Consider the following 21,300-nt stretch of genomic DNA (forward strand, 5'->3'; position numbering starts at 1 on the left):
GGACTACGGGAACGTTCTATACCTTGGAGCCGACCAGAAAACTATTAAGAAGCTCCAAGTTATTCAGAACGCTGCGGCACGTCTTCTCCGCAAAGTTCCCAGAAGGGTTTCTGCTTCACAAGCACTTCACGACCTCCACTGGCTGAAAGTTGTAAACCGGATTAAATTTAAAGCTCTTTGTCATCTTTTTAAACTTAAACAAGGCTCAGCCCCTAAATACCTTCAGAGCCTTGTCCAGGCTTACAAACCCGGCCGTGAGTTACGCTCTTCTGGACATGGTGATTTCACCGTTCCCAGGTTTAGGTTGGTTAAAATGGGAGGTCGTTCTTTCTCCCATCTGGGCCCCAAGATGTGGAATGCTTTACCAATGACCTTGAAATTGGAGCGTAATCTTCTCCGTTTCCGCAAAGGTCTTAAAACTTGGCTCTTCCAGCAGTAATGCCTCAATCGTCAGTCTCTGGATGTGTTCTCTATACTGCTAGTTTTCTTCTTGAGTCTATCCCTGGCGCCGGGAAACCCACTGCGGGTAGCTGAGCGCATTATAAGTGTAATAAAATAAAATAAAATAAATAAGAGCCTTACGGAAATCAGGATAAAGCGGAATGGATCTGATAGGACACCCCCGCGCCGCACGGCCACCAGCTGCTGCTTGTGCCACAGTGCCTGCCTTCTGCCTCAGCGCCGGCCTCGCTGCCGCCTTGAGCACTCCCCTTTGGTTTCCGCCGGTTTTTGACCTCAATTTGTGCTTGTTTTCTTTGTGTGCCGGATGATCGTTTGTCTAACTGTTTTTCCTCCGTTTTGACCTGCATTGGTGCCTGTATTTTTGTGCCGTTTTGCTTCGTGTTTTGCCCTCCATTTGTGCATTTGTGCTTGTCTCCTTCCTGTTTGCCCGCTCTCCCTCCCCGCTCCCGCTTCCCGCCACCGCCATTAGCCCCGCCCCTTTTCTCTTCTGTTCCCTCCCCGCTCCCGCCTCCCAGCTGCTCCGCCCACCCGCGCACTTGGCCTTAAATGGCGACCGTGCGACGCAGGTGAGTGTGAGCTACTTGTGGGACACCCCCGCGCCGCACGGCCACCAGCTGCTGCGTGTGCCCCAGTGCCTGCCTTCTGCCTCAGCGCCGGCCTCGCTGCCGCCTTGAGCACTCCCCTTTGGTTTCCGCCGGTTTTTGACCTCAATTTGTGCTTGTTTTCTTTGTGTGCCGGATGATCGTTTGTCTAACTGTTTTTCCTCCGTTTTGACCTGCATTGGTGCCTGTATTTTTGTGCCGTTTTGCTTCGTGTTTTGCCCTCCATTTGTGCATTTGTGCTTGTCTCCTTCCTGTTTGCCCGCTCTCCCTCCCCGCTCCCGCTTCCCGCCACCGCCATTAGCCCCGCCCCTTTTCTCTTCTGTTCCCTCCCCGCTCCCGCCTCCCAGCTGCTCCGCCCACCCGCGCACTTCGCCTTAAATGGCGACCGTGCGAACGCGCAGCGGTCACGCGCAGCGGGCGCGCCGATTGTGCGCCGAAGGCGCGCCAAAGGTAAGCCCGTCTGCGCCCGTCCGCGACCGGACCGCGCCCAGCGCCAGGACCCCTGGCCCACGAAGACCCCGTCCGACCCGCCTGACGTACTCCGCCGCCTCCCTCACCGCACTCGACACCGGCCGATTCCCAGAATGCCATCAAGCCACTCCACGACGTACCCAAGGACCTTTCAGCTGCCACGCCTGCAAGTTCTCCTGCATCCGGACCAGCCTCGCACCAGCACCCGCCAAGTCGAACACCTGCAGCACCCACCTCAAGTGCATCCTGCTCAACACCCGCTCCGTCCACAGACACGCCATCGAACTCTGGAACCTTCTAGACGCCACAACCCCTGACGTTGCCTTCCTCACGGAGACCTGGATGAACGCCTCCTCAGCTCCCGACATCGCCATCGCTATCCCAGAGGGCTACAAGATCGTCCGGAGGGACCGAAACGCCAACCAGATGGGAGGAGGCATCGCCATCATCCACAGGAACACCATCCGTCTCACGACCAGCACCGACAACTCCCTGACCAGCGCCGAACACCTGCATTTCCAGATCCACACCAACCCGAACACCACCCTCAGAGGCACCCTGATCTACCGACCCCCTGGACCACGCACACAATTCAGCGAGGACATCGCCGACTTCGTCAGCCCGCACGCCCTCCCCTCCGCTGACTACATCCTCCTGGGAGACCTCAACTTCCATCTGGAGAACAACAACGACCGCAACACCAGCACCCTGCTCGACAACCTCGCCAACCTTGGACTCAAGCAACTGGTGTCCACCCCCACCCACCTCGCCGGACACACACTCGACGCAGTCTTCTCTTCCAGCACAGACATCGACTTCAGCCACGCCACAGAGCTTCAATGGACGGACCACAGCTGCGTCCACTTCACCTTCAAGAGAACGACGACCCACCAACACCAGCAACAGGCCGCCCGCAGAAGCTGGAACAAGATCACAGCAGACCAGCTCGCCACCTCCTTGAGCCAGCACCCTCCTGCCAGCTCAGCGAACCCCAGCCAGGCCGCCGACAACCTCACAAAGTGGATCAGCAACTGCGCGGACGTACTCGCCCCACTGAAGACCCCGCCCAGCAGACCCGGCAGCAAGAAGGCCCCATGGTTCACCGACGAACTCAAGAGCTCCAAGAAGAACTGCCGAGCCCTCGAGAAAGTCTGGAGAAGGGAACCGACACCGGACAACAGGACCTCCCTCAAACTTGCCACCCGGAAACACCACCAGCTGATCCGCGCCGCCAAGAAAACAGCATTCAAGGACCGGTTGGACAACAACTCACACAACTGCAAGGAACTCTTCAACATCGTGAAAGAGCTTTCCAACCCCAGCGCAGGAAACAACGACATCACCCCATCACAAGACCTCTGCAACTCCCTCGCCTCATACTTCCACAACAAGATCGCGGACATACACAACAGCTTCAACAACCAACCAACGCTCACCATGACCGAACAACCACCCCCCACCACCACCCTCCACGCCTGGACCCCGATCAGCACCGAAGACACCATCCGCACGATGAACTCCATACACTCCGGATCACCGACCGACCCCTGCCCTCACCACGTCTTCAACAAGGCCGACGCTGTCATCGCACCCCACTTGCGAGACATCATCAACACATCCTTCGACACCACCATCTTCCCTGAGAGCTGGAAACACGCCGAACTCAGCGCTCTACTCAAGAAACCAACAGCGGACCCCACCGACCTCAAGAACTACCGCCCCATCTCGCTCCTCCCGTTTCCAGCCAAAGTCATCGAGAAGACCGTCAACAAGCAGATGGCCGCCTTCCTCGAGACGAATGGATCCCTCGACCCCTCACAGTCCGGCTTCCGAGCCAATCACAGCACGAGACCGCCCTCATCGCCGCCACCGATGACATCCGAGCCCTGATGGACAACGGAGAAACAGCGGCCCTCATCCTCCTAGACCTCTCCGCGGCATTCGACACTGTCTGCCACCGCACCCTAGTACAGCGCCTCAGCAACGTCGGAATCCAGGACAAGGCGCTGGAATGGATCATCTCCTTCCTCGACGGAAGAACACAGAGAGTCCGCCTACCACCGTACAAGTCAGAGGCCTCCGAAGTCATCTGCGGCGTCCCTCAAGGATCCTCTCTGAGCCCCACCCTCTTCAACGTCTACATGAGCCCCCTCGCGGCCATCGCACGCCAACACAACCTCAGCATAATCTCCTACGCCGACGACACCCAGCTGATCCTCTCCCTGACCAACGACCCCGCCACCGCCAGAGCCAGCCTACACGAAGGGATGAAAGAGGTAGCCGAGTGGATGACGACCAGCCGCCTGAAACTGAACTCGGACAAGACGGAGGTCCTCATCCTGGGCTCCTCACCCTCCGCCTGGGACGACTCCTGGTGGCCTCCCGCCCTGGGCACCGCACCCAAACCGACAGACCATGCACGCAACCTGGGCTTCATCCTGGACTCCTCCCTCTCCATGACCAGGCAAGTCAACAACGTCTCCTCGGCGTGCTTCAACATCCTACGCATGCTACGAAAGATCTTCTGGTGGATCCCCACCGAGACCAGGAAGACCGTCACCCAGGCCCTCGTCACGAGCCGACTGGACTACGGCAACGCCCTCTACGCCGGTACCACCGCCAAGCTCCAGAAGAGACTCCAGCGGATCCAGAACGCCTCAGCGAGACTCATCCTCGACATCCCCAGACACAGCCACATCTCCAGACACCTGAAAGACCTGCACTGGCTCCCGGTCAACAAGAGAATTACCTTCCGGCTCCTCACCCACGCACACAAAGCCCTACACAACCAAGGCCCGAGTTACCTCAACAGCCGCCTCAACTTCTACGCTCCCAAACGCCATCTCCGATCGACCAGTCACGCCCTCGCCGCCGTCCCCCGCATCCGAAGAGCGACAACAGGAGGAAGGTCCTTCTCCTACCTGGCCGCCAAGACCTGGAACTCCCTCCCGACCGACCTGCGCCAGACCCAAGACCACCTCTCCTTCAGGAAGAAGCTGAAGACCTGGCTGTTCGAGCAGTAGCGGCACCCCCCCCCCCCAAGCGCCTTGAGACCCTACGGGTAGGTAGCGCGCTATACAAGTGTCATTGATTGATTGATTGATAGTTAAGGGAAGGGAATTCCAGAAGATGGGCGCAAGGACAGCAAATTTCGCCCCGCCCATCCTCTTCTTCCTAAAACGAAGAACTGATAGCAGTGACTGGGAGGAGGAGCGAAGCTCCCTTAGCGGGGTATAGCTGGAGATTGCAGAGTTTATGAAGGCTGGGGCGGTTCTGGCACGAGCCTGGAACGTCGTACAACCAAGTTTGAAGAGGGCCCGTTCCCTAATGGGCAACAAATGCAAGTTCTTTAATACAGGGGTAGCGTGGTGGAACTTAGGGAGACCATAGATGAGGCGGGCCGCTTGATTCTGAACCAGCTGTAGGCGTCGAAGGGCATAGGCTGGAGCACCATTGTACAGGATGTTGCCGTAGTCCAGCCTCGAGAGTACCATAGCAATCATAATGAGCTTTAGAGCAGAGGGGGAGAAAAATCTGGAAATTTTTTGAATAATACGGAGGGTGAAGAAGCAAGAGGATACCACCGTGCTGACCTGGGAGTGCAGGGTGAGGTTTTGATTTAACGTGATCCCAAGTGTTTTGACGGAACAAGAGGGAGAAGGGGGGGAACCAAATGAAGGGGGCCAAAACGTGGGGGTCCAGGGTCACATGTAATAAATCAAAAGCTTGCATGTTTGACTTCACTTCTACACACTAACGTGCTAAAGAATATATACCACCAGACAGCTCTCATATTGATGAAGGGCACCACCCCAGATGTTGCAAGAACTTAATATCTGGAAATGACCCTCAACTGCTTTGAAATTAGTGGGAGTACAATGAAGGATTCACCATACCATGAGATAGCAGATTGAAGCCTGATCACTTCTCTCTCAACTGTAATCCTCCCTAGCCTTAACACCCCCATTTAAAACCACGGGGCAGATTTACAAGCCCCCTGCGCGACCAGTACGTCTCTTTTTGTGACGTACTGGTGGCGCATGTTACTGATCAATATTTAGAAGGACAGGAAAAGCCACCCTGCGTGGTTTTTCCTCTCCTTGTAAATATGGCCAATTCACACGCAGCTCTTGCGTGGAAGGGCCGTTCCATGGGTGTTGCTGTGGGTGTTCCCACGCAACACCCATGGAACAAGACACATCTCCAGATTTACGAGAAATCGTAAATCTGGAGATGCGTCTGAATGCTACGCCACCCTAGAGGTGGCGTAGGGAGACGCAACGAGGAGAAATGTTTTATTTCTCCTCGTTGTTGCCTCTTTCAATGCGTGCTGCATTCTACCGCACACATTAAAAGAGGAAAATGCCTTTAGTGATTGTTTTTGTGCAGGAAGGCGCGCCATCCTGCACAAAAACAATCTCCCCATGAAGCAGGCAGGGTGCCTGCACCGGCACATGGCAGCTGTTTGTGCACGAGCGCTGGGGAGAGCACAGGAATGCGACATATCCTTTAAATATGTTGCATTCCTGTGCTTTGGAAGAGCCGCAGCGTGGCGCAGCCAAAGGACTTGCATTCAATCTCAAAAAAGCCACAGAGACGGAGCGAGATAGATAAGAATCACACACCCACTTTGGGTGGGAAGGAAAGCCCTCACACACCGACCTAGTCAGTGTCATGCTTCATCATCCGGCCCCACCAAAGAGGCCGAGTGCCTCTTCGGTGTACTGCGACGTCAGAAAGACTGCAGAGCTGGTTGTGTGAGAAGGGCGTGCTGTGAGGTAAAATTAAAAGTGCCTAAAAAGGGTATCAGTAAAAATGTTTAATGAGTGATCCCTAAGACACAGGTGAAGAGTATTATGTGTCTGAATTTAACTGCCAAGGTTTAAGGATTGGTTAAATTCAGAAAAAATACTTAAGTCAGTCAACATGTTTCTGCCATATGAGTGGTTTCAATTTACCAAGGCATTCGTCAGGACTAAACCCCGGCGGTATGGACTCTCTAATCGTCCACCCTGACCTGGGGACGTGAAAGTGAAAATCTAAAAAAGGTGAAAAAAGTGCTTAAAAATAGAAGAGCGGGTCGCTCATTCCAAAAAATACTCCAAATTGTGGAGTATCTCAGCACTTACAATCGTCGGGGTCCGGTTTTGAGGCAATACCCAGGTTCATAGCGGGCTGAGAGCGTTGAGGGCGATGTGCCAGGCACGCTCCAATCCCCCTCCCGAGACCCATGGTGCAAGTAGCGCCCTGTTTTAAAGTGCTGAGATACTCCACAATTTGGAGTATTTTTTGGAATGAGCGACCCGCTCTTCTATTTTTAAGCACTTTTTTCACCTTTTTTAGATTTTCACTTTCACGTCCCCAGGTCAGGGTGGACGATTAGAGAGTCCATACCGCCGGGGTTTAGTCCTGACGAATGCCTTGGTAAATTGAAACCACCCATATGGCAGAAACATGTTGACTGACTTAAGTATTTTTTCTGAATTTAACCAATCCTTAAACCTTGGCAGCTAAATTCAGACACATAATACTCTTCACCTGTGTCTTAGGGATCACTCATTAAACTTTTTTACTGATACCCTTTTTAGGCACTTTTAATTTTACCTCACAGCACGCCCTTCTCACACAACCAGCTCCGCAGTCTTTCTGGCATCGCAGCACACCGAAGAGGCACTCGTCCTCTTTGGTGGGGCCCGATGATGAAGCATGACACTGACTAGGTCGGTGTGTGAGGGCTTTCCTTCCCACCCAAAGTGGGTGTGTGATTCTTATCTATCTCGCTCCGTCTCTGTGGCTTTTTGAGATTGATCTGACCTCTCTGTTTTTGTTTATTTGTATCTAACCGGGGACTGAGAGAGTGTCCTTGAATCTCCCTACCTCTCCCATTGTTGTTTTGCAAAGGACTTGCATTGCCACATTGCCGCACTTCCTTGTAAATCTGCCCCCCTGTGAGGAAATCCTCAGTTTTCCTTTATTATCATCATTTATTTGCCAGGGACATCTGTTATTTCATCTCTGGAGTATTTTTGGCCTGTTGATCAGACCTGATCTACACACATGTAGTAAAAGAGAGGGGAGCCCAGCAGAAGGGAACCAGGTTGCAGCCATACTTCTATTCTGTGGAGAAAAGGAAGCAAGAAACATTTCCCTTGAACAAGAACTGGGTCACTTTTCTGAATCTTTTAAATGTTAGGGATGTTGACCATCAAAGGCTGGTTTTATCCTTTAAATGTTCATGAATGACCCAATGTCAGGAGAGAAATATCTGCATCAAAAGAAGAAAAGACGTGCTTGCTTTCTGGTTTAAGGAAGCTTACGTACCTGTCATAAACCGTTAGAGAGGAATATATCCCTAACTCTGTCTTGAGTCTCTGGGACTGAAAGGCTTTTCAGAGGTCTGAGGATGCTAGGCATTTGTGAACCTATGGACAGAGCAGTTCATATTCTGCCAGAGGCGCCTGCATACCACGTGGAATCTTCTTCATGTGGTTGGGGAGCCCAGAGGGTCCTGGTGTCGCCAGACATCATTGACCACTTGGAGAAAAAACAAATGGCAAGTTACAACTGGTCATTGCTACATCCTGCGCTTGTGAAACTTCTACCCTGTGTCCAGGGGGTGAAGAACACACTTGACAAAAAGAAAGATGATGTTGCAGTAGACTAATGTTAGGAACTAGTTGTAACTGGATGTTTGTTGTGGGCCTGAGCTGGAGTTGTAAGGAGTCTAGCAGCTATTCTTTGTGTATTAGGGACATTTGCACACTCAGGCATCAAGTTACAGGGGGGCGTATTATCAAGCCGGGCGTTAAAAAATATCACAGTTTTAGCGGCAGAAAACTGACACTAAACGGGGATAATGGGCTTGATATTATGGCCTAGTGAATTCCAATAGAAACCCATGTTCACACCAGAACATGGGCTTCTATTGGAATTCTCCAGGGCGTATTATCAAGTTCCTTATCGCGGCTTTGGAGGTAGTTTTCTGCCGCTAAAAAGGCGATATTTTTAACACCCTGCTTGATAATATGCCCCAGAATCTTTTCTAAAACTTTGCACTTAAAATATGTAATCTACGCTGAACTGGGACAAGTTTCCAAGACACTCAGAAAAAGACATCTCAGTGACTACACTTTATTGCATTCCTCTGAGCCTTTAACCTCCAAGTATAAGGCTACCGTAGGACCAAGGAAAATACATTGCTTGCCTTGTAGAATCCTTTCAGTCTACAGCTTCCAGTCTTGGAATCACAAAGCTAGGAGATTTAAAACAAGGAGTAAGAAAGAAGGAGGTGTTCTCAAAAAGATATTGATACAGAGGTGAAATGGGGTGGAATGAGTGGAATCTGGAGGTGGTGGAAGGGCTTGTGTCAGTTGGGGCTGAAAAGAGAGACTGCCAGGACAACCTGAGATTAAGAACCAATCAGGGCTGCTCTTTCAGGCCACAGGATAAGGTGGGTGCTTACAGTTGACATTAAATGGCGGCAGCAGAAATTAGTTGGTGCCTCGCAACTTACCTTCACTGCCCAGTTTGTTCATTGTTAGTATTCCCCACCGTTTTTGTTTTTCCCTTCCCTAAATGTTTTCTGTCTCTAGGTTTTGTGTCATGTCTGAAATCCTTTTCATAAGGGGAGTACCTCTTGCCATCTACCCAGCTGCCTCCTGTGCTCCAGAGCTCGGAGGGGGTCTCCTGATGCTGTCTGTGGTTGGATTCCTGGAGTAAGTCTCCTGCTGCATGAAGATACTCTGTTGTGGCTGCCCTAACTTCAGTGACTGGAGTACACCTATTACTTCAAGACTTCATCCTACTTCTGTGAATTGGGCTACAACGTGCTTCTCCCTTACCCTTTACCCCATGCTGAGGTCCTGTTTATGTGCTTTCCAGATCAGCGTTCCCTGACTTCCTCTCAGGGAGGCGATTGATCAAATATAGCTAGAAGCCTAGCTGGAATAAGCTGCCTACGGTCAAGCCCTCACGTGGCCTCCACTCATAGCTAGCCGGTAAAGTCTCATGAACATCCTATCCAAGATTGGATGGACTGTCACACTCCTGTGGCTTCAAGATCATGACATGTACAATATAACCTGTAATAACATCACCTACATTTCATCATGAAATATGCAATCTTATTTGGCAGGCTGCTCCCATGTATTACCAAAACCACACCAGCCATGCCCTAATCAAGCCAAAGAGTTATTTCAAATTATGGACAGCCACATCAATCTGGCAGCAGGATCTAAATCTATTGGACTGCTTTCAACATACAATTAACACCATTCTTCAAAATATTTCAGCCTTCAGGCTCCTCTGATCCCACCTCTTTTATGATTGCTCCTGATAGTGTGTTACCCCATGGATTTACTCCTTCTCTTCCTAATCCAAACCATCTTCTTAGGTTTTTGAGTGTAGCTTCTGAATATGCTCTTAACTGGGATTCTCTTTTAGATCCCTGCCCCTTAAGAATAATTAAGACCATTAGAGACATCAGATATGACCGCACTGGACTCTGCAGCCAGTCTCTTTTGGAAGGAAAAGGCCTGACAGTACAGATAAAGCTTTGGTAATAACACACACACACACACACACACACACACACACTTTTGACCCTATATTCCTTTTGAACTTTCACCCTGTCTTGCTCGCCTGCATTTTTCAGTTGTACTCACCTTACAGGTACTGCATGCGGCTCTCCATTCAGTAACCTGGTCGTTCTTCCTGGGAAATCTACCAGCTACTTCATTCTCACATTTTTAAAAAGGCTAAAGATATTCAGCTTAAGGAGTGCAAGGTGTTGCTTAAAATACTTTTATTATCCATCGCTAGCCGAAAGGATGACATCTTAAAATGTATGTCCAAGGAAAATAGAAGTTATTTTTCTGGGAACTTTCTCAGATCCTGCTACCCAAACAATCTGGGTTCAACCGCATAATGATTCAACTGAGCTTAGAACTTGGTGTTATTTTGGGTTTGAGCTTCTCCTTTTTAATCTCGAAATTGACATTCACTTGATCTTACTTTTTCAAAGAACTCTTTTTTTACAAAGCTATCATCCAGACAATTACCTTCTCTTGCAGAACTACTGAGTGTGCCGACTGCCGAACACTTTAGAGCTGAGTACTGCGCAAACGTAGACCGACAGCACCATCACATGGGAGGCTTTCTTTAATAAGTGGCAGTGAAGTATCCTTGTTCCCAATCAATCCAGAGAGTTAAATGGGTGCAAACATAGTTTTATTGAATCCAAAAAAACTCCAGCCACCAACTCGTAGGGACATCAACCCTAATATATTTGTTGGCGGTGATTGATCCTTTCTCTGATAGATAATCAAAGTGTAAATTTAAACCTGATAAGCTCAAAGCCACTTCAATCCACCATCTCCTTTCGCCCATTCTGTGACGTATGGAGAACATGTAATCCTGACGCTTGTGATTTTACTTTTTTTCCAACTTTCACCATACTATGTCTCGTGTGGATTACATTTTGGTTTCTAAATCATTGCTCCCCTCTATACAATCCTCTGAAATTGGTTCTATTTTTATTTCTGATCATGCTCCTGTGTTTTCTTCCTTTGATATGTCTCACAATACTTGCAAACAAGGTCGTTGGTGTTTTAATAATTCCCTACTTTCAGACCAAATCTTTATTTCAGAAGCGACCTCTTTTATTAATAAATGTTTTAATTTTAATCAATCCACTGACACTTCTGTTTAAAACAAATGGGATGCCTTTAAGTCCTCTTTTAGAGCCTTTAATATTGCATACTCCGCAAGAAAAAAGAAAATACTAAACACTGAATATCACACATCCCTTCAAAAGATAAAAGGGCCCATTAGAATGTCGGGTGGTGTCGATCCGCCCTACATCCTTTCTCACCCGCATGTCATTTCCCCCGCCATATTACTATGGCGTGGGGACCCCGGTGGACAGAAAGACCGTCCGCCAGTTTTCTGCCCAGTCGATGAGTTGACCGGACGGAAAAGGTTTTAATATGGTGGTGGTGCCGGTTAAATACCACCATCCATATTATAATGCATGCGGGGATTTGCCTTTCCATTTCCGCCATGGAAAAGCATGCGGTCTTCAACCCCCAGGAAGTTGTGGGTTGGGGGATGCACAAGGGGGGCACCTATGGTACCCCCCTGCAGTTTCATGCACAACATGGCAGGCATCACACAGTGCCTTCAACTTTGTGCATGAAAATGCACGACAAGCCTTTTTGGCATTGTGGCGGGTGGTGCTGAAAGCACCGGCCACCGCAATGTCAAGAATGCAGGATACGCCCGCCAGTGTGGCGGGTGCATCCTAATGACTACCACAGGGCCGCCACACTTTTGGTGGGCGGTCCCTTTCTACATCAGGATGGCGGGCGGACAAAATCCACCCCCAATCCTAATGATGCCCAAATACTTTTGAACATAATTATTTCTCCTCAAAATCCTCCTCAAGTTTGCAAGAACGAATTAAAGCCAAGTCTAACTTGAATAAGATTGCCACTGTTGATGAGTGTAATATTCTTCTTAAAATTAAATTTAAATTTCATGGGGGCCAAAATAAGGCGGGGAAAATGGTAACCAACTATTTAAAAATCAAATCAGAACGTAAAACAATTGGCCCTATTCGCTCTGAACAGAATTACAAAACGTTCTCCTACAATTCTGAAATTTTAAATACCTTCCAGTGTTATTACCAACTACTATATACAGAAGATACAACTCCTTCCAAAAATTATTTTGAGACCTTTTTCCAGGACATTCCTAGACATCCTTCCCTACCTGACACTCCCCTACCCTGTGAGAGAGATATTTCTATTCAGGAGATTACTGAGGCTTTGAAATTTAAAAAAAAGGCTAAAACCCCTGGACCAGATGGTTTTCGATTGAACTACTCTCATCCTTTTCCTCCATTTTTGCCCCTAAGCTATACGAGCTTTTTAACTCCTTCTTTTCTAACTCTAAAGCAAGAGGTTCCTTTTTTGAGGCCCTCATTGTTGTTTTTCCCAAACCAGACAAAGACTCCACCCTCTGTAAACATTTTCAACCCATCTCACTAATTAACTATGATTGTAAAGTATTTGCAAAAATGTTAGCTTCTCATTTGGAGAATGTCATTACACTCCTTATTAAACCTGATCAAGGTGGTTTTATTAAAGGTAGACTTGCATCTAACAATGCCAGAATGTTGTCTAATATTCTCGCTCTTGGGAAGAAGGACTCATCTCCTCTAGCTGCCCTTTCACTCAATGCTGAAAAAGCTTTTAAGCATAAATTGGCAATATATGTTTTATACTCCTCAATGGTTTGGCTTTGGTCATACATTTATTTCTTATATCACATTGTTGTGTATTATTCCACATGCTTGTGTGTTTGTTAATGGCCATTTCTCTCCCTATTTTAAATTACAAAGGGGCGCTAGACAGGGTTGTCCTCTCTCCCCATAACTTTTTCTCATTTTTTAGAATCATTTCTTTAACATATCAGACATAACCCGGATATATCTGGTTTTAAACTAAACTCTCATGAAATTAAGTTATCTGCATATGCAGATGATATCCTTATTTATATGTCCAATCCCTGCAAATCCCTAGACCATTTTGTAGGAGATTGCTGTATATTCTACTGTTTCTGGGTACAAACGACATTTCTCTAAAACTGAGATTTTACCACTAAATTCATCCTGTTACTATTACATGTTTGATAAAACTAACTTTACTTGGTCTTCCCAAAAAGATTAAGGGGCATATTATCAACAGGCCGCGATAATATTCGCTAAGCGCGCTTAGCGCGATTTTAAATATCACCGGCTATCCCTGGTTTACATCGCCGAGTTAGCGCTTTATCATCAAGGCTTAGTACCAAAGCGATAAAAAATCCAGCGATAGTGGCGAAATTCCTGAATATTGCTGGAAATCCAGCGATAAAAAAACAGCAATAGGGAAATTGAGGATACTAAGCCATGGTGGACTTATCCTGATAATCCACCTCCCATTGACAAGATGGCTAAGTCAGGTTTCAGTCAGGCGTTCACATACCAGTGATAATTAGCGATGCTTTTATTATCGCTATGCGGGTCCGAGGCTGGATTGATTATAGAGGGTAGTTGTGTTAGCAACAGTTTTCATAGTATTTCAGTGAGGAATGCCTACTTTGCATATCATTAGCAATATATATCACTGACATGCAAAGCGGCAGGATAACGGCAGCTATTGCATGGATACTAGCGCTAACGCATGTTAGCGAGTCCTTGGTGATAGTGCAATAGGAAAATCGCAGCTTTCCTGGCGATATGTGCCGGGAAAGCGGCAAAAAATTCCTTGATAATATGCCCTTTAATATTTAGGAATATGGTTTTCCTCCAACATACCTCATACATTAGTTCATAATTTCACTGCCTTAAAACTTAAGCTTCAAAAATTGATGTATTCTTGGTCCCCGTTATTTTTTTCCTAGTGGGGCAGATAAGACACTATTAATATGATGATTGTCCCTCATGTTCTTTTTATGCTCTCAATGTTACCCTTTAAAATTCCTAACTATTACTTTTCTCAGATTATTTCTATTTGTACTAAATTCTTTTGGAATAACAAACATGTTCATATTGCTTTATCTAAATTAATTTGACCAAAATCGAAGGGTGGTGTACGTTTTCCTGATTTTAAAATGTATCATACTGCCTATTAAATGCGTCAATTCTATGCTATTTCTAAGGATTATTATGACTCTCCTATGCCAACATGGGTTGCTTATGAACGTTCACTGTTACATGACTTTTCCTTTCAGGATGTTGTTTTCATGAACAATTGTACTTTCATTTCAAAATACTCTAATTTAAAATATTCTCATCATTTACTACATACTCTTTTTTACCAAAGGATTTGACTTTTATCAATCTTTTTTGGCCTCCTCTTTATTTTATAATAATTATATTAAATTTTGTCACAAATCTTTTTACTTCAAGCACTGGAAAGAAAAGGGTATTTTTTATGGGCATCATTTGATAGTTAAAAATTCCATTCTATCATTCACTCAACTACTAGAAAAATGTGGCCCCCCTGACTCTTGCATTCAACACTATAACACATTTTTCCCTGTACTTCAAACCTTTCTACTGAATAATAATTCCAATTCCGATATTACTTCAGTTACACCTGTTAAACCCTTATTTAATAACATTATGGATCCCATTCCAAGGGCTCCTTTCATATACAAAACTTTGTTCTTCCTCAATACAAGGAATACATCTTCTATTGAAGTACTATGGGAAAAAGATCCATCTAAATCGTTCTCTGTCCATCAATGGGATTGAAAGTGGCAAACGATTTTTAAGATCTCTAAAGCTGACAATATTACACAATCCTTATATTCCATATATAACAGAGTGGTTGTTACTCCCCAATTCCTGCATAAAATAGACCATTCTATTTCTCCCTTGTGTTGTTCATGTCTCTCCTCTGAAGGTACTTAGATGCATTTACTTTATTATTGCCCTAAAGTATATGAATTTTAAAAAGGTATATGGTATAAATGTTTATTGATTTTTTTCATGTATTATTCCATTTTCTATTCACAATATTTTTTGGCGGACTATATCTACTGATTTTGATCATCTCCCCTCAAACTATTCTATTCAACCTTTTTATTGCTCTTGCTTTCAAAGTTATATTAACCTGTTGGAAAGATAATTCTAAACTATCCTTTTTGTTTTGGTGGAACTATATTTGTGATGAACATAGAATAGCTTCCGTTTCTCATTTCTCAGTATTTCAAAAGATTAAATCTGATTTATTATGGTTACCTTTTATCACTTTTCTATCCTCACCCTTCTCCTAATACCTATATTATATATTATCTATCTATCTCTCTATCTATCTATCTATCTATCTCTCTATCTATCTATCTATCTATCTATCTATCTATCTATCTATCTATCTATCTATCTATCTATCTCCTCTTTCTTTCTTTTCTCTTTCCCTTTTCCCCTTTCCTCCTCTTTCTTCTCTTTTTTTTATATAAAACAAAAACAAACGCAATTGAGACAATACTTATGTAATATATACATTTACTATGTTGATGCTTTTATTTTTTACTATTTCTCTCTTTTCAATAGATTTTCAATGATACAGTATTCTTTTTAAATGTTACTAAGTATTTTCTAGTTCCAAATGATTTTGTTAACTTCATATCTTTATTATTTCTTACATCTATCTTAACCAATGTAATGTTTTATTACTGTGTCTGCATCCTTAATAAAATTCTTTTTTTTTTTAAAGTAATAGATATTAATACACATGTCATATGGTCCGTAATAGGCAGACAACAAAACCATTACTACAGGCAGTATTTAAGAATCCGTTCTGGTTCCAAGCACCATCAAATACCATCACAAATTAAGCCAGGGGATCATGGTGGTAGCTCTGTTGTGAGTGGTCTGTTTCTAGCATGGAGACTCACAGCAGGTGGTGTAGTGGTGTAAAGTAGATGTACATGCTCCTTCCTCAAGTAAGGCCAGTGAACATGTGCACTAGACGGAAAGGAAAAACGAACATCCGTTCCCAAATGCTGGAAATCCGTGGAACATGAACCCTAAACATACAAAATGGAATAGGACAACAGCAAACTTTGTGAAGTCAAACCACACGAGTGTTCAAGCAATGAAGAATTTTAGCAAACTGAATATGGACACTACTTAGATAGAGAACAAACATTCCTTACACTATAGTGCAGAATTGTGTTTGTGCTGCTGTCCCTAAACAAGACGGCTGTCAAGGCGCTACAGTGCATTAACAAGCAAAATGGCGTTGCAGCAGTCACCCGTATGCAAATAGAGAAGAGCCACCTACTGGTCAAACTAAGTAAAGCATTTCACGCTATTTGGGTGCATGCTTTCGGGTGAATGATTTGTAGTCAAATGAAGACTGAAAATTTGATTTTATGTGGGTGTTTATGTTTATATAAGAAAAAATGTGCCAATCTCGTTGAGAATTGAACTATTTGCTTTTTGTCCATCTAATGTTTTCTCTTTCAAAATAAAGTTGCATTTAATGCTTATTGGAACCAATCTTCGCAGGACAAAGTCATCACATTGGAAAGGCTGGCATGTGGATCCTTTCTGAGAAGTCACAAATTATGCAAGTTTTGGTTTTATTAGCTCACCCTTCGAGGACGTGGTGCTAGAATTCTCTCTCCCAGTAGTTATTCTGTTTCCTGCAAAACAAGAGGAAAAATTGATTTCTCAATTAAATGTTATTTAACCTTTTTGAAGTTTGCATTTTATGCACAGGAATACACATTTTCAAATCATACAGAAAAGTATGTACATCAGTGTGAAACATATTGAAGATATTAGGGCATCCTACACACCACAGCACGTGTCATCCGGGGCCTAAAGAAATTGACCACATCTCCCCAACCCCCATCCTGATAGAACTCCATTGGATCCCTTTTCCGTCCCACTCCATCTATAAACCAACTGCATCATTTACAAAGTCATCACAACCAGCATATCGCTTATCCTGCAGATAAGTGCACCATCTTTGGCGGTTCTTGGCACACCCCAGCCAGGAATTAAAATGTGAGCTGAGCAAAGTAAAAAGAAAAAATTAAGACAGGAGGCCTTTTCCATCCATGTGCCCAGGATCTGGAACAACATCCAAATATCCATCAGGACCACCCCAAAGCTTCTCCATTTGGGGAAAGAGTTGATGACAGATGTCTTTATAGAACACTACATCACAGTGCATTCACTGTCCCCAACCCAGTTACCTCTCCTATTACTTGTTGACTTCATGCCTTTTTTTGACCACGTACATTGCTCCTCTGCCTTTTCACTAGGTTTTAGAAAGCATATACATACATGAAACCGGTACATTTTGATATGCCTGATTCAGGAGGGGGTAGCCATGAATTCGCAATTGCGTGGGCTCTAACAGATAGAGGTTGAGAAGCAACTTTACAATTGGACTTCAAAGTTCTCCCATAGTACATTTGTGGGAACACTGGGGAATTTTAAACAATAATGGTCAGTACTATTCCCTAAAATGGGATATCATTTACAGAATTTTTGAAGGGCATTTTGGGCAACATGACAGAAGGAATTTTCAGGGAATTTTTAAAAGCACCTGGGACTAGCATCTTAGTTGAACGCAGTTTTAAAAGGTAAATTTGAAACCACACGTAATCAGAAACCCCAGTCTAAGCAGGATAGAAGTTACAGGCTTTCCCGCTGGGTTTTTGAGGTCCCCCGCATGGACATTTTCCCTGGGTGCATGAGTGTTACGAGAATGTTTATTCATCTGGGGGACTGGGCTTTCTCTCTCAGTGTTACTTACATTGTAATCCAGGTAGTGATTCCTGCCAGGGTCATTGCCATTTCAGCCTTTGATCTCTGACTCTCTAACCAAGGCACCTTTACCAACATTGTCTTAGGATCTAAGATTCCAATTTTCCAATTATGTGGCAAGATGATTGTCACTTATCAGTTACTGCATAATCTGATGTGACTTTCTGATCCAGAAGACACCAATTATTGAAGAATATTTTGGATATGTTATCTGTTGGTGTCGGTAATTGGTCATAATATCGAAATTCAAATATCGACTGACAGTAACATCGATTTTCTTTATCGATAATACCACTATATCAATGTATTTTATATTGATGACAAAAATATATAGTATTTTTTGTTGAAAATATCAAAGTATGAAATATCCAGTCGAAAATATCGTTATAAGAAAATATCGTTTTTTAGTGTTTTAAGAAATATACCCCAAAAATTATATAGAATGTATAAAATATCATTTTATGAAAATGTTGAAGTGGTATTTTTTAATATTAAAATATTGTTGTTTTTTATTAATAGTTGTAGTACATTGTATTAAAATATTAATTGTAATATAAATTTTAGGAGAGGAGTGTTGTTTTGTTAGGGGATAAGGGTGGGAGGTGTTTTACAAATATCAGTTTAAAGTTTAAAATTAAATTTAAATTAGAAATGTTGTTTAAGGAGTGGGATGTTGCGTTAGTAGGGGATAACGTTGGGGAGTGTTTTAAAATTATTAGTTTACAATTTAAAATTATACTTAAATTTGAAATGTGAAATGTTTAATGAGTAGGATGTTATATTAGTAGGGGATAAGGTTGGGGAGGGTTTTAAAATATTAGTTTTAAATTTAAAATATTTATTTAAATTTAGAATTTAAAATATAAATTTTGTTTTAGGAGTTGGATGTTGACTTATTAGGGGATAAGGATGAGGAGTAATTTTAAAATAGAAAGAAATCTTAAATAAATTTGGAAATTCAAATTTGACATTAAAAAGGAAGTAGGTGTGGATTGTTGTTTTATTATGGGATAAGGGTGTGGTACTAGTTTTTTACATTAAAAAAAGAAAAAACAGAAAAAATTTTAAATAATTGTTTTTGGGAGTTGGATGTAGTGTTTTTTGACAATGTGGATGAGAAGTGTTTAAAAAAATATAAAATAAATTATAGACATTCAAACTAAAAAAGTATGTGAATTTTTTTATTATTACAATTTTTATTTTTTATAGTTAATATTGCTAAATTAACATTTTAATAAATGTATTATGGATTGTTTTAATTAAATTGAATGGTATAGACAACATTTATTGATAAATATGTATTTGTATTTATATTAAAGATCAGGATTTTTCTAAATATAAGTTAAAAAATGTTTTAACTATTTATTAAAAACTTTATAAAATACTGTGTGAATACTTTATATTTAGTCTATTTTGGAATTTTAATATTATGTAAAAGTTTTAATTTTAAAATAATTTAGATATTATATAGTTTAAAGTCAATCATGTTCCTTGAATTATTAATAATTGTAGTGGGAATATTGAAATAAATATCTTTAGTGTCCTTTGCCTTCCCGCATGTAATAGAAAGTGGAGTGTTAATAGTTAATGAAATCAGTTTATTGGCCATGACCTTCCCTGATTTAATAATAGCAGGAGTGGGAATTGGAACTTGCATATCTTTAGTGTCCAGCACCCTCCCTGAATTAATACTGACTGGAGTGGGAATGGTAAATTATATATGTTTAGTATCCAGCACCTTCCCTGACTTAATACTGAGTGGAGTGGGAATAGTAAATTATATATATTTAGTGTCCAGCACCTTCCCTGACTTATTAATGACTGGAGTGGGAATAATAATGTATATATCTTGAGTGTCCAGCACTCTCCCTGACTTAATACTGACTGGAGTGGGAATAGTAAATTATGTATCTTTATTGTCCAGCACCTTCCCTGACATTGGGCACTATTACGATGGCGGGCGGACCGTAACGGTATGTGGGGCCCCTCGCCAGGGGTGCGGCGGTCCCGCTGTGCACATTATGATGCACCCACCACACTGGCGGGCTCATCCTGCAGTGTTTACATTGCAGCGGCGGTGCTGCAAGCAGCAGCCCCACAATGTAAAATCAGCATGTTGTGCATTTGCATGCACAACGTGCGGTGCCTGCCACCTTGTGCATGCAAATGTTGGGGATACCATGGGTACCCCCCAAGTGCAACGGACCCCCAAAGAGAAGACTGCATGCCTTTCCATGGCGGCAAAAAAGTTAATGATATAACTTTAGTGTCCAGCACTTTCCCTGACTTAATACTGACTGGAGTGGGAATAATAATTTATATATATGGCGGCAAAAAAATTAATGATATAACTTTAGTGTCCAGCACTTTACCTGACTTAATACTGACTCTGGAGTGGGAATAATAATTTATATATCTTAAGTGTCCAGGCACCTTCGCTGACTCCCCTCACAAGTCACATATGTTTGCACAGACACACTTACAATTCCACTCAGACACTCATACACCCACTCACACATCCATACAGTGACTCCCACATTCAGTCACAGACCCTCTCAAGTTCAAGTTTCAAGTTTTTTTATTATTATGTTTTCGGCTCTCAAGCGAGGGCCACATATAACAATCATATAATTAACCGCCAAAATATACAATATACAATGGTAAACACAAAGAAATCATTCAAGGAAATACCACATGAGCACAGACCGGAGAATTCACAAATTACCACTACAGATTTCATTAATAAATGTCTAAAAAACTCTTAAAAAAATTAAACATTTTGAAGCAAAACATTTCATTGGGTGGACAATAAAGAGCATGAAAAAAAGTATTTACATTAAGAATTCCTAATTGTAAGCAAATAGATCTTAACCATTTAGAACGAAATGGGCGTAGTATAGGACAGATAAACAGAACATGATTTCGGTCTTGGACTGCCTTTTTACAAAAATTACATATGGGGGATGTTCCATACCACTTTGCTAGTAGAGAGTTTAAAGGGAGTAAATCGTGTCGCAAGAGGTACCATAGCCTTCGTACTCGATGAGGGGTGTTCCAGGTGACATACCTCTCAGTGATTTATGGACTCAGTCAGTCACTCAAACACTCCCACTCCCACTCACAAACTCAGTCAGATATACACACACCAACTCACTCACCAAGTCAAGGCTCATGCATCCAATCACAGAACCTCCCAGTTCTGTGATTGGACACTTGTCCTCCCAGTCACAGACCCACTCAGACATTTATGCATGCACCCATTCACTCACCCACTCAGAGACTTATTCTCTCTCGCACAGACCCATTGAGACACTCATACAACCACTTACAGATCCCCTCAGACACTCATACATCCACTCAGAGACCCACTCAGACACTCACACACCTATACAGTCACTCAAACAGTCACTCATAGACCCACTCAGAGACTTA

At 43.7% G+C, this 21,300-nt stretch overlaps 1 protein-coding gene across 1 annotated transcript in view; it reads right to left on the reverse strand.

Annotated features, from left to right (window-relative positions):
- Nucleotides 1–21,300, reverse strand: part of LOC144780815 (uncharacterized) — a 77,275-nt gene that overhangs the window by 49,073 nt on the left and 6,902 nt on the right. The window contains exon 2 of the mRNA XM_078659322.1: nt 16,683–16,733. Coding sequence (XP_078515448.1) covers nt 16,683–16,733 — 51 coding nt within the window. The remainder of the gene's footprint in view (nt 1–16,682; nt 16,734–21,300) is intronic.

This window comes from Lissotriton helveticus, chromosome 9 (assembly GCF_964261635.1).
Source record: "Lissotriton helveticus chromosome 9, aLisHel1.1, whole genome shotgun sequence".
Taxonomy (NCBI): domain Eukaryota; kingdom Metazoa; phylum Chordata; class Amphibia; order Caudata; family Salamandridae; genus Lissotriton; species Lissotriton helveticus.